Below are 19,390 nucleotides of genomic sequence, written 5' to 3'. Positions count from 1 at the left end.
CTATCTTCATTTTTCTGCAAGTTTTCATGTGGTGTGGATGGTCAGTTACTTTCTCTAATTTTTTGTTTTGTTCTTGGCTTAAAAAATTAGCAGACTTTTTTACTTACTAAGCATACAAAAGAAAACAGAATGAAGCGAGCCCTAAAAGCAACAATCTGGAGCAAATTATTATTGCAATATTAAGGGAAATTAAATATGAAAAAACCCTGTCTGGAGCCTTATAAATCAGAATTACAGAACACAAGGGCCTCTCCCATAGCAAATACAAAGAGAAGGAACCTGTTGGGTTTATATGGTTGGCTCTTTTGAGATTGCACATGTACCAACTGAGTCAGTGTCATTCCCTTCAACGCATTTTCCCCTTGTCCCTGTTGAAATCAATCAGAAGAAGAAGGTTTTCTGCACAGAGACAAAGGTACAAAGTAATTAGAAGAGACTACAATACCTGTGAAAATAAAGTTCTACCTAGGGATTGCAAAGATCAATGCTCTGTATAAGAATACTGGGAGCGGTGCTATTGGGAAGAGCAAGGAGTTTCCACTGCATTCAAGTTAACACAAATGTTAATGGTGGAAGGTAATAGTGTGCATCAATTTGGTTAAACGATGAAATCAGTAAAATAATATTTTTGCTTTTTAACTTTTTGTAACATCAACATATTGATTGCCTTACTACAGCAGAAGGTAGGTTTTTTCTTCTAAGTACATGGATACGTGAAGTCCTGTATGTTGACTTAGTGAAGGCTCTGGGGTTCATAATGAAAGCCTTGGTATTTCAGACTGTGTTGCGTTTAATAGTGTGAGAGTGTGCACTACTGTGCTAGTGACATATTTTGCTGATCTAATGAGAATAAAACTCATGACCTTGTACACTGGAGGGGTTCCTGATCAATATTATTACGCAGAAAACCACTAGAGGGAGATACTAACATATCTATCAAAGTAAAGGCAGCTGAGAAGCAGAAATGGAACCTTAGAGATCATTTTTCAGACTTAGTGTAATAACATATTTAAAATTGTAAACATGTAGAATACTCGTTTTCTCAGTAATTTATGTTCCTATTATACCTGGGGGAAGGTTCACTTAATATCACCTGAACATCAGTGAAAAAAAGGGTAAAGCTCATTTAACAGCTGTATTTGAGTAATTTTGAAGTTTCCTATCCTGTATTTAAATGATCTAACTTCTAGCAAACCTAGAAACTTGCACAGCCATGGCTGAAGGTTGTAAGGAAGGTTGAAAGTCCCTTCCCCCAAGTCAGTTGGCTTTCACATTAAAATCTAGAAGATTAACATCTCATGTTCTTACTCATGCAATTTGCTCTGCAAATAACTTTATTTTAATTAAAAAGCTACTGTCCAGTGTACGTAATGCAGCAGAGACTCACCTTGAGCTGAATTCTTTATGTCCAAAATGTCTTTCTGATCAAGAAGGCAAACCAAAATACTGGGAAACCCATGGAATATAATTTTAGCTGATAGACTTTTGGCAGCAGAAAGTTATAAAGGTAATTTTGTTCATTCATCCTGGTTTTAATAACTTTGTGATTTTGGAAATGGGTTCTCTCTGGACATTAATCTGTGTAGTTTTATTAAAATCATTGAAGCCAACACAGATATAAACCAGCTGATCAGGTTCAGTAACAGCAGCTTTTTCTTTTTCTTTTTCTTTTTTTTTCTTTATTAAGGATAACAAAATAGGCTTTATCAGCCTCTTGAATGGCTTGCTCTTACTTTGTCCACACACACTGGTTTTGTTTGCCTTGTCTGAGAATAAAGAGAAGAACTTTAAAGGTTTTTAGCTCCTTCTGGGAATGTCTTATTTCCATCAGCTCCCAGGGATGTCAGTGGGAGCTTTGGGGGTGATTAGCAGCCAAGATGACTGTATACATCTTGATGGGATTGGCTGCATCCCTGGTCTAGATGAGGGCATCTGTACAGCTTTGACAGCTTTTTGTGGTCATGCAGGCAAAGGAGGGTAACACCAAATTTGTGAAAGACCTTGCACTGGAACTTGAAATGACTCTTGAGTAAAAGCAAAGTTCTTCTCCATGCAATATGAAGCGTTTAAATATATGCTTATAAAATGTATAACTTTGAGGTAACCAGTTGATATCAAGGTCCAGATCAGAAGCTCTTTGGCAGATGTTGTTATTTTATCCTTTTTATAGTCAGTGTAGCACAATGGCTTCTGAAAGGGTTCTGATGATTAAGGTTTCAAGACAAAGTTTTAGTACATTAAATAGTTATGGTGTACTTCTAAAAGAGTAACGAGTATGTTTGTAGGCTTAGTCATGTATGTACGTATATATGCATTTATATTTCCATGTGTGTCTTTAAAATTATGGACCTGCACTGCCTTCAAGGAAATGTCGATATATAGTAATGACTATGTGGGTTTGGTACTTAGCAATGAAATTATGGTTTTATAAAAACATCCATTTCCATTCTGCAAGTGCTGAATAATTTTCACACTGTGTGATGTTGTAAAATAACCCTCTCTAGAGTTATCATAGTAAGGCATGACAAAGGAGATGACATTTGGATTTGACGCTTCTCCACATCAAGCATGCAAGGAAATTGGACAGGTGACTTATTAACGCAAGAAATTTCTGATACACTTCTGATGAAATGAACCTGGCTAAAATGGATTCTTTACAATTTATTTTCCAATTTTTTCTGTCTTCAAAGAGAAATACTACACAGAATATTATTTTGAAGACAACAAAGAGAGGACATCCCCAACTGATCTGTTGGTTATTCAGGTTTACTTTGTGACTGATGCAGTAGAGACTGATGTAGAGGGCTGGAAAATTTCAGTGAAACTGCTGAAAAATAGCTCAGTGTCTAATTGCACTGGTGGAGGTAAAGAGAAAATAAGGTAAAAATAAGATAAAATGTTGCTATGTAGTTTCTTATAAGCAATTTTATAAAAAATTTCAAAAATAACATTTACAGGAAAAAGTTTTCTTTCAGCTCAGGCATAGGAGAAGTTTTTTTCAAAAAAGACATTTTGAAGACCATTAAAACTGACGTTTTCCTCAATCTGGTTGCAAAGTAATGATGGGTTCCCACTCATTTCCTTAAAACTGTTGATTTTTTTTTAATTTGTGTAAATCGGCATGCAATCAGACTTTATCCTCCTTTTATTTTTTACATTTCTTGTCATTTTCACAACAGTTAAAATGCAAAGAAAACTACAATGTTCAATGCTGGGGAGGAAAAAGTAATTTAGATAGGATTTACTGTACCTCCTTTGCCACTACTATTTTCATCTTGGCTTAGGACACAAAAGAATAACGGATTCCAGAGAGAATATTTATAATTGTTCTTGGCAGAACTGCTGGTTTACCACTGTAAATTGGCCTACAAACCTCAGAAATTCAATGTGACTTTGATCCATATGAGGTTAAAATCTGACCAACCTTGAAATATGTATATAAATCTTGTATACTTTTGTCTAGTACAGCTTAACTCTGTCATTCATAATAAAAAGATTTCTCTCCTGCATGAGGCTTCCAAGACATTCTCCGCTGTAGTGAAGTTGTGAATCCTTTAAAAACTGCCCTGTGTAGTCTTAGGGAGATAGCAAAAGATATTAAAATATTTCTTTTCAATCCAATGGGAATATTACATAGTCTTAACTATTGAATGTAAAAGCAGTGCCCGTAAATTCTGATGTAGTTTAAAAAAAATCTCAAAAAGCAAATAGAAACGAGCAACAGAACGGAGTTTCTTTTTCAAGTACGTATAGTGGTAGGATTAATTCATCAACATAATTTATCCAATATTTGGTCTATATATATTTGGTGCCATGAAAGCTCAGTACTGTATATTTCTATATGGGGAGCTCCATCTACCCTGATCCATACTGCGTGCAGTTTTTACTATAAAGATGTTTTCCCCTTCCTATATGCACAATATTATTTAAGACCTTCAAATTACTTCTTTCTCAAGCTCCAGACATCTCCCCTCTATTGGCAAATTTTAAACCTTGTGCTTTACTTTAGATTATTTCTTCAAAGATGACTCTTCTAATTAATTTCAGTGATAAGAATCTTATATACCAAGAGGTAACACCAAGCACTATTCATTGAATTCATGTGAGAAGAAACCTTTACTGAAAATCGTTTCTTATGGTACTCATTGTGAGGAAGAAGCAACAGGGTTATTTTTAGGTGCTTTGAATAGAAATAAAACTACATGACAAGACACAATGCAGATGCAACAAGTGACAGAGCCAAACTAAATAAACCAGAAAGTTCAGCGCATCTTCAAATCTTAGCATCCTACTCCAAATCTGGTGCAGCAGAGTTCACTTATGACTTACTGGTTGACCGGAAACCTTAGGAATTTTGAACTTGTAGAGTACAATCAACTAAAAGAAACCCACAAACCCACGCCAAAGTTATAGAACTAAATTATAAAGCCAACAGAGACAGAGACATATCTGGAAATAGCTGATATTGATAAAGAATGGCAGCTAATGTGAGCTATTTGCTTTAGGATAGAATTAATATTTTTTTTCTTCTTTTTTTTTTTTTTGAAGAACTTGAATGCTGTTTTTTGTTTTGTTTTGTGTTGTTTTTTTTTTTTACATCGAAGTTTCTAAAGAAGGCTGTGGGTGAATGCTGTAATTCCTGATGACATATTGAGTCTAATTTTTCTGCTTTATCTGATTTTCCATATATTTATTCCAAACTGATTCTGATTCATCTGACCTCTCTGCCTTAAATGATGCATTGTGTGTGGTGGTAATCTTATTAAAGTCTTCACCCCTTAAAACTGACACAAAGAGCTCATTGAAGTTGTTTGCTATGCCCTGTAATCCGCAAGTTCCCTCTGCACACCTCTGTTACCAAGCAGCTGCCCTAACTCCATATTTGCCTTTGTGCTTTTGATGTACTCAAAAACTTTGTACGATCTTTTTCAGCATATTTTGTAGGGAGGTCGTCAAAAATTCTTTATCAGCCTTCCCAATTTCCTGTTTATATCTAATCTGCCATTTTTATGTGCCTGCCTGTTCTTGCCCATTGGATTAAACTTGATTTCTTAAATACCGACCTTTTCCCTATGACAGTATACTTAATTTCCCTACTGATCCATGCAGTCGTGTTTCTTTGGGGTTTTGGGTTTGTTCGGGTTTTTTTGGGGGGGAGAGGTGTTGGTGGTTTTTTCATTTGTTTTGGGGTTGTGTTTCTGGGGGGGGTGGTGGGGGTGGTGGTGGTTGTCCTAATTGTGGCATTCATTTTACCTGGATATCTAATGCAATATTTCCAAATATTCTTCTGGATACTTGTGAGGGACTTACTTTTTGAGATGATGCTTCTAGGGTTTTTTTCTACTATCTGGTTTTTGTTTGTTTGTTAAAGGGTTTTTTCTGTTTTCTTGGGTTTGGGGTTGTTTGGGGGTTTTTAACTGCTTTTGGTATTTTCATGTAGTTTCCTTTCTTGAAGTTGGTATTTTTTGTTTTGGATTTGGTTGGCCCGATCTCTCACACAACAATGCTAAATCCTATTGCACTGTGCTCTATGGAGCTAGTAGAGCTATACAGAGCAGCTCTCTACTAATAATTTTGAAGACGGCCCCATGCACCACTGAAGAGTCAAAGACTGGTTGTCTAAAAAGGCAGCTATTTATCATAACCAAAAATGTGATCTCTACATCTTGTTTTGATAAGACATTGATCCAGTCTATATATGGCTTCTCTAACATTTCATGATTAATATTTTCACTTTGATCGGGTGGTGAGCAGTGCAATCCTAGTGTTGCATTTTTATTATTAGACTCTGAAATTTCTTACCCATGGAGATTCCATCATACTTCCCTTTTCCTATAATACTTTTATGCTATTACATTTTATGTTATACTTTACATACTACCCTTCTGCTATATGTCCTCCACTGCCATTCTTACGAAGCTGGTAGCCTGACAATGCTTTGTCCTGCTGATTATTCCCCTTCCACCAGGTTTCTGATATAAGTATTATTTTGGGATGGTTCATTGAAGACTTGTCTTCATTCCCCCAACTTTATATTAATGTTCTTAGCATTTATGTAGAAGCACTTGGAAGTTTTGCTTAAGGATGTGTCAATAAATTAAAGGTGTTTTAATGACCCTTCTTTATTTATCCTGATTGAACTTTTTATCCACAACCCCCCCAGCCTTATCTGAGGCACGTTGAATATTAGTGACATATGCTTCAGTGGCATGTCAGACCGAACCAGGAGCTGTTCCACTCTCGTTGGCTTTCCTCTGCTTTCTGTTTGAAAATCTTTTTAATTTCTTTGCCAGCAGCTCTGGCTCTGTTACTGTTAAGGTGCAGTCTGTCCTTCCCTGCACACGTTCCTCCTGTTCAAGAAGTTTCCCCTGTTCATAGGAATTCCCTTCCTACCTTCACTGCTGACTTGTCCTTGGAGGTTTGGGATCTCTTGGAAAATGGAAAGTGTCTTTTTATGCTATGAGTACAGAATACAGTGAAAACAAGAGGAAAACCAAATATTTTCAGCCTTCAGGGCTACCCATGAGTCTCAGACTTGGTGGACGGGGCGGTGCAGGGGATGGCTGGAATAGTGTCCTGGTGTTTTAGGCAGCCAAATATAGATTGTATAAGCTCTGAGAAACAAGAAGGTGTAAAGATGTTACAGACTCCAGAACAGGTATCAAATGTATGTCAGCCAGACTAATGAATAGTCCATAATGTGAAAGATGTTATGCATTGTAAGCAAAATGGGACCAAATAAGAACAATTAGTGGCAAAAAGGAATGGGGAAAAGAGGTGTGATTGCTGTGTGGCATAATGAATAGTTAGGTCCACTGATGCATGACAGAGTGATGCAGCTCAGAGTGAGCCCACAAACTGGAAGGTGTCTTCTTTACAGATTGCATCAAACGTGTACAAAAAGCCAATAGAAAACTTGTTTCTCATACTTGAATAGAGCACCAGAGACAGAGAAAGGGTTTTCATTCTCTTTGATCGTGTCTTCACCTGCAGAGCATATTTGTTTTAATGTGTGATCATGTTGATGAAATGGACCTGAACATATTGTGGTATATGTTTTCTAATCTTGAAAAGTTAACTGTTCTTCCACCTTTCCTCACAATAAAGTGGTACTCAAAATCTCCAAATTGATGTAATTTTAAGGAATATAGATGTGGTTTAATGGGGCCCCCAGATATATCCCACAGCATTTTTTGTTTGATTGTTTAAGTATCCCATCTAGTTCATAAGTGACTGCAGTAAGTCTTGTAAGTATTTAATCCTCCCATGCTTATAGTCAATGTAGTAATGTCACTCTTTGTATCAAAAATCAGACAACCTTCCGGGAATTATTTTGCTGTTATTTTAGAAAAAATAACATATATAAGACCAAAAAGGATGCCTCAAGGATAGTTCAAAATGTTGAAGACTAGAACGTAGATTACTTCTCAGGAAATTTAATTCTAATTGGTGTTAAATGATTTCTTCTTTCCTTGTCAACAGGAAGATTCGGCTGACTGCGGTGGTGTCTCTGGTCTGAGTCCATCGCTGTGGTCTATGGTAGGAATTCAGTTGGTCCTGCTTTGGCTGTTATCTGGCAGCAGACACTGCCAGTTATGACCTTGCTAAACCAAAACCTGCGTAACTTAATCAAGACCCGGCCAAAACGATAGCCTCAGTTTCATTAGGAAAAGGGTCAGCTCTTCAGACAGCAGCAGAACAGCAGCGCTCGTGTCTGGTTATCACTCGTTGTGAGACTCATAAAGGCACCCCCGGTGGCTGCATGTTGGAGTGTCGGATACTTAAACGTGTGTGAATGCTGCATCATCTATGCCATCCAAATGGAATTCTGTACGTGCTCCATTGGGGAATCTAAGATTTTATTTTTTTTTTAGTTTGTTTGTTGTTGTAATCTTGATGACTTCATGTAAAAGGGCTCCCCTGATAATAGCTTATGTATATCATTTTAATTTCTTTTAAGCTTTAGATATCTTGAAGATTTATATTCTTTTACATGAACAGTTATTAAAAAAAAAAATAGAAAAAAGAAAACGCACTCCCCAATATACATTATTAGCACCATGATGGCTGCTTCGAACATCAGCTTTGTCCAAACTAGTTGAGTAAAATGCAAATATTGGCTAGTCTTCATCAGAAGTTCAGCATGGTTGAAATGCTTTATGATAAGTGGTTTATTCTTCCAAAATCAATCATGTAGCCACCTAAGATTTGGTAGGTTTATAAATTGTTAGTTGGAAGGAAGGAAGGAAGGAAGGAAGGAAGGAAGGAAGGAAGGAAGGAAGGAAGGAAGGAAGGAAGGAAGGAAGGAAGGAAGGAAGGAAGGAAGGAAGGAAGGAAGGAAGGAGGGAAACTTCTGTTTTTAGGTATATAAAGTTGCTTGAGAGTTTAACTAAAAAGTGATTCTCATCTTAAACTTGGTGTCATCTGTCAGAAAAATGTTAATTTCAGTGTAATATTCACTTCCTTTTCACAACACAGTTATATATAAAGCTAGTCGAATCCTTCAAAGGCTCAAACAAAAACGCTTGTGAATAAAAAATGTCTTTGTGATATTTGGACGTTGGTTTCCAAGGGTATTTTGCATGATGATGATGCTATGTTATTGTTTTTCAGTTTGTTTTCTTTGATGGTAGAGTATAGTCCATTGAAAAGGTAACTGAGTGATTCTTTTATTGTGTGAGAAACAGAACATTGCAATGTGTTGCAATCAAATCATATTAAATTATATATTGAAACAGAGCTCTGAATATACTGTGCAATGAAAAAGCTGAGAAAATAGGGTAAATTTAGCTATCGTAACAAAAGGGTTGAGTTGAATTTTTTACAGAATAGCGATCTCACATTAAAACCTGTGTACAGATATTTTAAGTATATAAAAATCAGATTTAACACATTTATTTTTGGAAGTATATGTTCTCTAAGGTTCATATCAGGTTCCCCCTTTGTTTCCTTCATATAAAAATACCCATAATATGAAAACTTCTGCTGTTGCTATTTATTATTGAAAATAGCATATTTAACAGCAAAGTGTCCTGGTTGCTGAGATTAGAAAAAAATCTAAACAAATGGGGAGCCTTGAATCTGTATGTATGCACATTGATACTTGATTGTGAATAATAATTTTAGAAGTTGTTTTTATACAACCTCATTGGTGATACAGATTGGTGCAGTAAATTACAATATTACGGTGTAGCATAGTGTTGATGCAAAATATGATTTGCGCTTTCTTTCTAGTTTTCAGAACTAAACAGTATTGCAAGACAGCTAAACCAATGAATGTGCAACTCTGCTGGTATTGTACAATTCTGCTAACAACTGCAATATGCAAATATTAACATGGCACAATACACTAGCTCTTTAAAAAAATAAAACAATGCAAAGCATTGGTATGTATATGCTGGCGATTGATTGATACAATTTTGATCATGCCAAAAGCTTAAAGAAATAATTGGGCATGCATTAATATCCTATGAAAACTGAAGAAGTTACTCAAAGCCATGGCACGGCTTAAAAGATCAGATGTCTACTGTAGTTGTACCCATGGCTGGTTTGTTGTTTTTCTCATGTACGTACCTTGGCTCCAGCTATTTATTTTCTCATGAATGAGAGTACAGTGAGTGAAAAAAAATAAAACCTGACCTTTTGTTCAGTGATCAGATCTAGCTTTTTAAAAAATATCTCTAGTAAAGTCATGGGGCTAAAAGTACACTTAATTGTGTTGGATGACTTCAGGTCCTCCTCGGGGAAGGTGGGCTGATTTTGACAATATGGTGAAGTTAGTCTTGGAGCTCTTCCTTCCAGTCATGTTACTGCGCTTCTCTTCACCCTATCACCAGTTACCACCTGACAAAAAATTGGGTTGAGTCTTTCTAATGCTAAGACTGCATCCTGCGTTTTCCTTTAACATGTTCAATTGAAATTTTATGGGAGGAACAAGTTTTGTAGGATTAGGCCAATGCTTACTACACTCATAGCTTTTACTCTAAGATTACTTAAAATACATATTAGTTTGCAGTTTGCTTTTTTAATTTATTGAAAGATCGTCGGTATCTTAAGTTCTCTATAGTTTTCACTTAGCTTCCGAAAAGAAACCCTTCATGGAAAAGTTACGTTATTTAACATTTTGGAATTTGCTCATGCTGGTAGGCCGTATTTTGAGTTACTTAATAAACATTTGATTAGAGCCTGTAGGCAGAAAGAAAGATGGCACAAAGCCCTGCTGCCACAGAAAACACCTTGGCTTTTGCTCTCATCCCACTTCCCTTAGCGTGCTCAAATACAAAAGGAGGGGGAAGCCCATGCCATGCAGACACATTAGCCTTCTTGAGTTATCCGAAGAAGGAAAAGTCCTTTGTTCCTCTCCTCTGACCCTCTCTATGACCCGAAGAACCATGTTTCTGTATACTTAGCCTTCCAGCCATGATACCTGTCTGATAGAAAACTCAGGATCTAGCCCTCCCACAAGGGCTTAGTAGTGTCTCCAGAGAACCCAATACTTTAAAAAAGAACAAATGAAATTTTGGCTTCTTTTGGCAGCAAGCAATATATATTTTGATTATATCCGAGTGATGGTCAAGATTTTTTAAAATGCATTACCTAGATATCTGCAAATTACAAAAAACAGATAGAAAATGCAATGTGAACTTTAGCTATCTCAAAATGTGAATACCAATCTGTTTGAAATAACTTGCATGAATAAATACATATTCTTATGCAGAAGAGTATCCTTACTCTCACATAATGCATAATAGTCGCCTTCTTTTGTCTGTGAGAGAAGAAACTTGATCCTAGGCTTTAAATTCAGACATTTTCAAATGACAATATGTCATAAAAAGTTGTTTGTTTTGTTTTGTTTTTTTTTTAAAGCCAGATAAAAAGCTCTGTTGATATTTGCTCAGATCCTTTAAACAGCACTAAGGGAACTGTTGGGACTGTTTCAGTTTACACAAAAGTCATGCAGCCTGTTGAATATCTGACGAATAACCACCATTAAAGTTGTTACAGCATGGTACTGTGCAAAACATGGTCTGAGGACTTAACATGAAAGGTTTCTTTCTAATTTTTCATTTAAACAACCAGCATTACTGCCAAAACACTGACCGTGGTCCATATTTGTAACAGGTTTTTAACATGACATAGCAGGTTTGATTGACAAGATTTTTAGGTCCTGTACCTTTAAGACTTTAGTATGATCTTTTTCATGTTTCTAACGCTTGAGGCTTTACTGCTTAACTTGACGAAAAAACAGTGTTGCTGCCATTTGTAAGTTTTCCTATAATATTCCTTTTACTAACTTAAAAACTGGCCTTACTGGGTTCAAATAGGCAGTATCCCTTTTAAGTGACCTTTGAAACCCAAGTGTTACTTGCTGCGGTGGAGAGTTTTTCAGTATCACTGAAGAGACATTAAAACCTTTTGTTCCCGTTAACACTTAAGCTCAGAAAACGTGCTTAGTATGTCTTAATTTCAAAACACAACCTCAGTCCCACTGGTCCTAAAAATTCAGATGCTAGCACGCTGGTTATTAAGAAGTATATTAACGCCTACGAGGCACCGCAACGCACTGGGGTGTTTCTGGAATGTCGACCGAAGGTGAAATCTTAATAACTCCTTCCTTAGGATAAATTTTACCCTCGCTTCATCAGGCATCCTAGCCTTTAACAAAGGCCAGATTTATTATTATTTTTTTGTCATACCACAATGTTAATATTGTTAATACTCATTGTACACTACTGTAAAAAGATTAAAACAAAGTGTCTGAAAACAATTCAAGAGTTTTGAAAAGTTAGCCTCACCCTCTTCCCAGCTACTCACATCTGTCCTGTTTATGGTTTAAAAGAAAAACATCATCTTGAAGAAATAATTTCACTGAGGCTAAAGGGATACTGTCTTGTTCAGATGCCATGAAATTGCGATTGTGATCTGACAAAGCTGTCTTCTCTTCTTGTGTTGTACGGAATGTCTGGATCATGCTTTCTGGGATATTTTTATTGAAATGCTCAGTGTGCGTTTCTGCAAAAAAAGGCTTGGTTGCTCCTACAAGGCAAGCAGGTCTTTCTCCCTTTTCTTGTGTTCTCTTGACACTTTTGTGGAACTTGACGAGCCTGGAAAAATAATTTTTTTGTAAAAATTTGTACAATAATGTTATAAAAAGTTTATAATCCTAGAACTGTTGTGTTAATTCTTGTGCAAAAACAGTATATTCAGAATAAAAGTTTATCATTTAAAATCAACAACTGCCCTATAACTCTGTTCACTCTGTAATAAAACCGTGTAAATTAGAGCCTACATAATTTGCTATACGACACTTCTGAGTTTGCACCTAAGTGTCTGAAAGAGATAGATTTTCCAACGTGGAGACAGTGACTTAACACACTTCTTACTGGGGTTCAAAGGAGGGCGTGCAGTAAACCCTCATTTCTGCTTCATTTGAGGCTATGAAACTTTCAAAAAAGCTAAAGAAGAAATTGTAACCAATGAAAGCTGAGAGTCTGTAAAGCACTCAGTAAAATAACAGTCTGCAAAGTATCTGAAGTAGCCCTGTTGTTCTGAAACAATTGCTTTTGGAAGGATTGTCATTTACTAACTTGTAAACATTGATGAAGTCCAAGGGTTCATTCACATGAAGAAGCAGACTAAAATCAGATGGCTCAGATGGGTGCTGCCCAAGTTGTTGCCCCACCTCTGACAGAGATTGCTGCATGATTTATGAATCGGCTTCTGTACCGCTACCGTCTCAGCTAAGCATTAAATTCAAAGTGGATCTATGCACCTTAATAAACAGGCTTGAGACGTTCGGGAGTTGCTTCGCTGGGTTTTCAGACTTACTGTGGTGGCACTGACAATCTCCGTCAGAAGGGCAGGGCAGATGGCTGCAAGTGGTAACCGCTTTAGAAGCCTGATTTTAATCCTTGACTGTGTATGTGTCAAAGCCCAGAGAGAATGGCAGTCGTAAATTACTGCTGGATTTACCGAATCCCTGAGGAGTCAGATAAGAGAGTAAGAAATCAAATGCAGATTCTAATGCTGCAAAGTAACAGATCGCCCATGTGGAAATGCTACAAGGCAGCGCATGACACTGCACATCAACATCCAGAGATTACTGGCCTCAACTAGATTAAACATTGCCGCCTAACTACATGATTAGCCCCACATGCTGAACTCATTGTATCATGTTTTCTGTATGCTGACTGCCATTGAGATGTAGAAATAAATAAAAACCCCAAATTCCTTCCTGGTACATGTTTAATTTAAATTCTGTCTTACAATACACAATTCATTATGTACCGGGAGCAGACACTTTCAGAAAACAGGGGGTTTCTTCCCCCACTTCTGGAACGTACAAGCGTCTTTGACTTCAGCAGTTTGATTTGGGAATGGCTGCACTGCAGTGAGATATTCTATACTTGTCCCTGCTGCAAATCAAGCCAGAATACACTTGGCCTGTCATCTGATATTATTTTGAGAGATGAATTCACATTGTCCAATGCAGCTCTATTGCTGCTAACCATCTCCCAAAATCAAGAAGTTATGTAACACTGATATTATAAAACCCCTTCGCTGTCACATCTATTAGCCCAGCGCTGCTTGAAACGCACACCCTAAATGGTACAACATCTTCTCTGCCTGTTGCAAAAGACATGGAAAACAACGTCTCCCTTTCCAATGGGCCATTAGGAGCTTTTGTTCCCAAAGTGTGTATGGGGGAGGAGGGAAGGAAATGAGACTTTTCCAGGAGAATTATCTTCTCTCAATTCTAACTGTATTTCTTCTAAATGTGTTTTATATATATATATATATATATACTTCTCAGTTTTCCTGATTGGCAATAGCACATTCCCAGAAGCCGACTGGTCCTTTTGAAACCTTGTTCAAAAACCTAGAAGCCTTTTATTAAAGGGTCCCCTTTTGGTAGAACACCCACCCTCTGGTTCTTTGGGGGTTTGAACCTCTTTTTCTTTGGATCTCACAAGCATTTTCTTGACTAGATCTCCAGTGTACATCCTATGTTTTGTAGAACAGGTATTCAAACTTGGTAGTAAGTGTTTTCCTTGGGAAATGGTAAACTTGTTTGTGATTTGTCTCTCCTAACTGTAGTTGTCTACAATTAGTCATGAGTCCACTCAAGAACGAAAAGAGTTTAGGAGTTTGCTATGCAAGCCGCTGGTCTGCCCAGGCTTTGAGCATCTGTCTTCATGATCAGAAGGTGGATTCTTAAAAAAGAATTTACTGCTGCTGTTTCACTAGCATGCCTTTTCAAAGAGACGAATTATCACATTAAGTAAAAACTGCATCTGCTACTTTATCCATTATTTTCACGCTATTTTTTTAATGGGCTTGTAGTGCTGCTAGGTTCTGACAGCAGTTCTGAGAAAGGAAATATGAAATATAGGACTTCAGTGGTATTCACTCTTCCTCTTCAAGAAAATCTTTCAATTATTTTTTCAGTCACTGAATTAGTTATTTTATAAATGAAACAAATCTTGTGGAATTGAGAATGGAAGCAATCTCAGAATTCCCATTTTAACTTCGGTTGCTTTAACTCAGTCTCTTCGTGTAACCCAGACTCTTGTAACCTCAGCCTCCATTCTGTGTCTTGATTATTTAAAAATAAATTTTTGGAGCATTGTAATACACACACATAGACTATAGAGAGGGTAATTAACATGCTTGGAACACTGACTAATAGCGCTATGTTTTGGTATGTGTGGTTAGCATGTGTTATTCTGGTAAGCTATTTTGAGAGTCCAGGCAATTAGTACTCACTATGGTAAGAGTTAGTCAGTTTGCCTTATAAGCTCTCTTATATCTTCAGGAATCAATTAGCTCTAAGAGAAAATTGCAGGCAGCTGAGGTTCAGCTCTGCCTGGAAAGATACTGTAATACTTAATTTCTAATTGCCTGGAAATCAAGAGCAGTCTCCTGTTCCGGTTACCTGTAGTCTGCACAAAGGATAAAAGACTCCATATAATGGTAGGATTTGCTTTTGCCATCTTTTGAGAATTCCGGTACGGGAAATAACATGCATGAAAACTTTGAGAACTTGGGGCTGAATCCTATGCAGTGGGAATCCCTAGGGGAGCACCAAGTGATTCGCTAGGTGTCTGTGTTCCCAGGCTGCTCACTCAATATAGTCAGTGGAGGAGGGAGAACTATTCGGATGGCCAGCCACTGGAGGTTTGATTGTAGCTGCAGCTGCGCAGACAACCTTGCTATTGACTTTGAGGCATGAGGATGGCTAGATCCAGAGAAAGAGACCAAGCAGTGGAGATATATGAATTCAAAACGTGATTCTTCCGTTCTGTTCTTCTAGGATCAAGGTCTGGGCTCAGTAAATTCCACCTAAGGGAAGACAGATGTGAAACTCAGCTCTTAGCTACCAGAGAATGATACAGACTTATGTCTGCTTTAACAGCCAGTGCTATGCAGACATAGTGGAAGAGTTGCCAAACTCCAGGTCCTGAGAGAAGCTTGTTTTGGTGGCTGTGGTTAGAGCACGGTCTAGGCCAACACTGAATTCCTTCCAAAGTGGAGGGGAGGTAGTGGTGATGGTGAAGGGGATATTAAGGGGATATTACTCATCTTTTGCATCGTGTGCTTCCACTTTAAGTACTTGTCTCAAAAGTGTAAAATCTGTTTCCAATCTATTGTCTTGTCTGAGGATATCTATGGGAGAGGGAATGTGAGCACTTAGAAACAGAGGCAGTGATGAAATCCAGCCTACAAGCTAGATGGCTACTTTGAATGGTCTTGCCATCGGGCTGTTGAAGAAAGGTCTACAATAAGCAGTAAAGCAAGCAGCTTTAAACTTTTATTTTTTATTTTTTTTTTTAAAGAAATTGTTTTCACTTCATTATGGCATGAGAAGAAATGGAGAGGCAGGGAGAAGTTGAAGATCTTCTGGATCTTCTGGATTCCAGAACTGGTAGAGTTCTGGAAAGGTCAGGTATTTCTACCTATGTAGATGGCAGTGGTGTGCAGGGTATTCAGCATCACAGCTTTGTGTGTCTGGGGTCCTAAATTTTTACTAAGTCACATTTTAGTTCTTAGGTGCTATGATTAGGGATTCTGAAGTTAGACAGTGTTTCTGGGACACTTCTGAATATGGTATTTATGCTATTAATCACTTGAGTTTTCCTTTGGCTGATTTTTTATTTTATTATTCCAGTCTAGCAAGTCACACAGGGTCAAGCTTTAAAACACATCCTTAGTTTTCAGTGAATGAAAAGTCTCCTCATCCACAAGGAAAGCAGTTGTGCTTAAACCTAAGCACTAAGTGCTAAGAGGTAGGATTGAGCCCCAGCTTTGGTTTTAGTAAACTATTTTATTGCTTGGAAAATGTATTGCTCATATATTCAAACAAAAATTCTCTATCCACTTGTGCTTGTATCCAGCTTTGCATAATCCTGGAGCTGGGGCAGTAGCATGGAAGAACAGTGGTGACAGATTGCTTATTTTGAGGATCACCCAAACATTGCTTTAACTGTCAGCTCATGGTACAGTTAAGAAAGTTTTCTTTTCTTGAACCTGAGTTGCTGTACCAGCAGAAATGTGAGGGTAACATGGCCTAGAGGGAAACAAATAGGAAAGGATTTTGAAGTTACAGGAGCCTGCAGAGAGGGCACATCTGGCACCATGGCAGTGCCAGCACTGGGAGGGTTGGGAAGAGCTGTTATACCTAAATGAAGCAAACTGGTGTATCTGTATCTCTGTCTCCCTCTATTAAAAACAGGAAAATCAATGTACTACATCATATCTGAGTTTTCAGATGCCTAAAATTTCACTGAGAAAAATCACAGAATCACAGAATGGTTTGGGTTGGAAGGGACCTTAAAGATCACCTAGTTCCAACCCCCCTGCCATGGCCAGGGACACCTCCCACTAGACCAGGCTGCTCAAAGCCCCATCCAGCCTGGCCTTGAACACTCCCAGGGATGGGGCATTGACAGCTTCCCTGGGCAACCTGTTCCAGTGCCTCACCACCCTCACAGTAAAGAATTTCTTCCTAATATCTAATCTAAACCTACCCTCTTTCAGTTTAAGACGTTACCCCTCATCCTATCGCTCCACTCCCTGATAAAGAGTCCCTCCTCATCCTTCCTGTAGGCCCCTTCTAGGTACTGGCAGGGGCTATCAGGTCTCCCCAGAGCCTTCTTTTCTCCAGACTGAATAACCCCATCTTTCTCAGCCTGTCCTTATAGGAGAGGGGCTCCAGCCCTCTTCGTGGCCCTCCTCTGGACCCGTTCCAACAGGTCCATGTCTTTCTTGTGCTGAGGACTCCAGAGCTTCTCACAATACTCATAAGTAAATCAGAGAGAATAGCTTTCAATTGCTTACTTCTTGGGCAATATAGGTGTTAAACTAGGATTTTGAGGTACTAAGAGTTTTAGAGGAAGTATGCATGTGGACATAAATATTTTTATGCCTTTTAGATACTACTCATGGGCGTCTAAGCTGGTGTGCTTTGCTTTCACAAGGTCAAACAGCCCCGCTGTGCTTTTCTGTGGCAGATGACATGAGTAAAACCATGCTTTAAAGCAGCCTGCAAGTGAGGCCTCCTTTGCAGAGTGTGAAAGAGAATCTACAGCGTGATACTTGATTTTTTAGAATCTATGTCTTAAATAGAAACTGGTCTTGTTCTGAATGAAAAGCTACCCTGGACACTGCACAGATAGGTACCTTTATTGTTTCCAGAAGAAGTTGTCTCATGTAAATGGATATTCTGTTACTAGAAGGCTTAAATAGCCATTTAAAAATTACAGAATAGTGTGGAATGCTATATTTTATGGCTCAGCTGTATTCACCCTGCTGTAACTAACTGCTGGACTGCCTTCACCATAGCTGAGGCTTTTGCCCGCAATTGATAATTCAGCTGATTTGCACAGTCCAGTAAATCCCAGAATTATGTTCCAAAACAGTGCAGATGATGATGACAATGTTAACAGCAGAATAGTTTGGGTTTTTCCCACTGAACCCAACCAACCAACCAACCAAAATCCCCAGATTATTAATCCTTTTAAAAGTAACCAAAAAAATACGATTGAACTGATTGCCATTGAGAAACAGTATTTTTCATTGCTTCAAAATGTTAGTATCTTTCTGCACTGTGGGGTGGTTTTTTTCAAGTTTGTAATGTGCATGTAATGAACCTGTATCAAAACCAAAGCCAAGCTAACTCATTTTTAAGTGTAATGTGGAATGAGTTACTGGACACAGCCTTTCTCCAATAGGTACAGAATCTGTTCTTAAAACTGTAAGAAATTTAATAGCTACAGTTTTGTAGGCTATCAGGCATTTAATAGCTTTTATTCTCGGTAAAATGAAATTCACCGTTGCTGATTCAAACAGCTAATTTCAATTCTGAGCAGCTCTGAAATGTGAAGTGATTCTATCAGTTGTATATTAGTGAGGTTATATTTAAATTATAGCTAAATACTCCATATCTTGGTACAAAGTTGCTAGGGAAAAATGAACTCTGTACTTAAAACTTAAAGGCCTGTATCTGTCTAAACATAAAAAAATCAGATTGTCCTGTACTGTTGTTTTCTGACACTGTTATACTTCGTAATGTACTTAAGGAAGAACCTGGATTTTCAAGGCTGCCAAGCATTTGCCACTCAGAGCAGAACCTAAAAAAGGAGACCGAAGGATTAGGCACTTCTGAAAAGCAGGTATATTTTATTAAGGGAAGTAAGTACTTCTTGGGGGAATCTTAACCAGCCTAGAAAAGACAGTTGCTCTGGCTCTTCCTCTAGGCTAATGGCAACAAGAAGCTTGAAGCCAGTGAGACACGTAAGAATAAAAAGCTATGAGGTGCCAGACTCTGTATCACAAATAGAGACTCTCTGAAGTTTGTGCTGATACCCAGTGAGGTTGGTACCAGTCCTGTTCACACCTCATCATTTAGGACAGTGATGATTGTTCTATGCCACCCATTTCTCCCCCGTGCTGGCCCAGGCAGGCTGCTGGCAGAGCTCAAGCCCTGCGCTCAGCCGCGCGGCCACAGTGCAGCTGTTGCAGCAACGGCAGGCGCCTTCCAAGCATTTCTACACACAAACACGCAGCGGAACTAGCCCCAGTCTCTGTATTTGATGACATTACTCACCATTGGTCGGAGGAAAACCTGACAGATGAAATTCATAATTAAAGCCACAAATAATAGAATTTGAAAAGTATGTCTAGAGTGTCTGGATATAGTTTTGCACGGAGTAATACAATCTTTGGCAGTGCCAGGCAATTGCCTTTTGGAAACATTGGGTGGCCTGAAATTAATTTGTTTAGCTTTTGCTTATGTAAAAATGTTCAACTTCACGACAACATCTGTTGAGAACCCAGAGGTTATAGCTGTCCAACTTGCATTTATATGAAATAGAACCAGATGCAGCTGTTG

At 38.1% G+C, this 19,390-nt stretch overlaps 1 protein-coding gene across 5 annotated transcripts in view; it reads left to right on the top strand.

Moving 5' to 3' along the window:
* The window catches only part of CACNA2D1 (calcium voltage-gated channel auxiliary subunit alpha2delta 1), a 430,557-nt gene extending 417,421 nt beyond the window's left edge, over positions 1-13,136 (top strand). For 4 of the 5 annotated variants that reach the window (XM_063323542.1, XM_063323543.1, XM_063323541.1 and 1 more), the window contains one exon: positions 7,483-13,135. In XM_063323542.1, coding sequence (XP_063179612.1) covers positions 7,483-7,599 — 117 coding nt within the window. In that variant the 3' untranslated portion in view covers positions 7,600-13,135. Of the gene's footprint in view, positions 1-7,482 lie in introns of all 5 variants that reach the window. The other variant, XM_063323544.1, reaches the window with a different exon arrangement.
* Positions 13,137-19,390: the final 6,254 nt, after the last annotated feature.

Source organism: Chroicocephalus ridibundus, chromosome 1 (assembly GCF_963924245.1).
Source record: "Chroicocephalus ridibundus chromosome 1, bChrRid1.1, whole genome shotgun sequence".
Lineage (NCBI taxonomy): Eukaryota > Metazoa > Chordata > Aves > Charadriiformes > Laridae > Chroicocephalus > Chroicocephalus ridibundus.
Note: the sequence above shows the minus strand (reverse complement) of the source record. Positions and strands in the feature narration are given on the sequence as shown.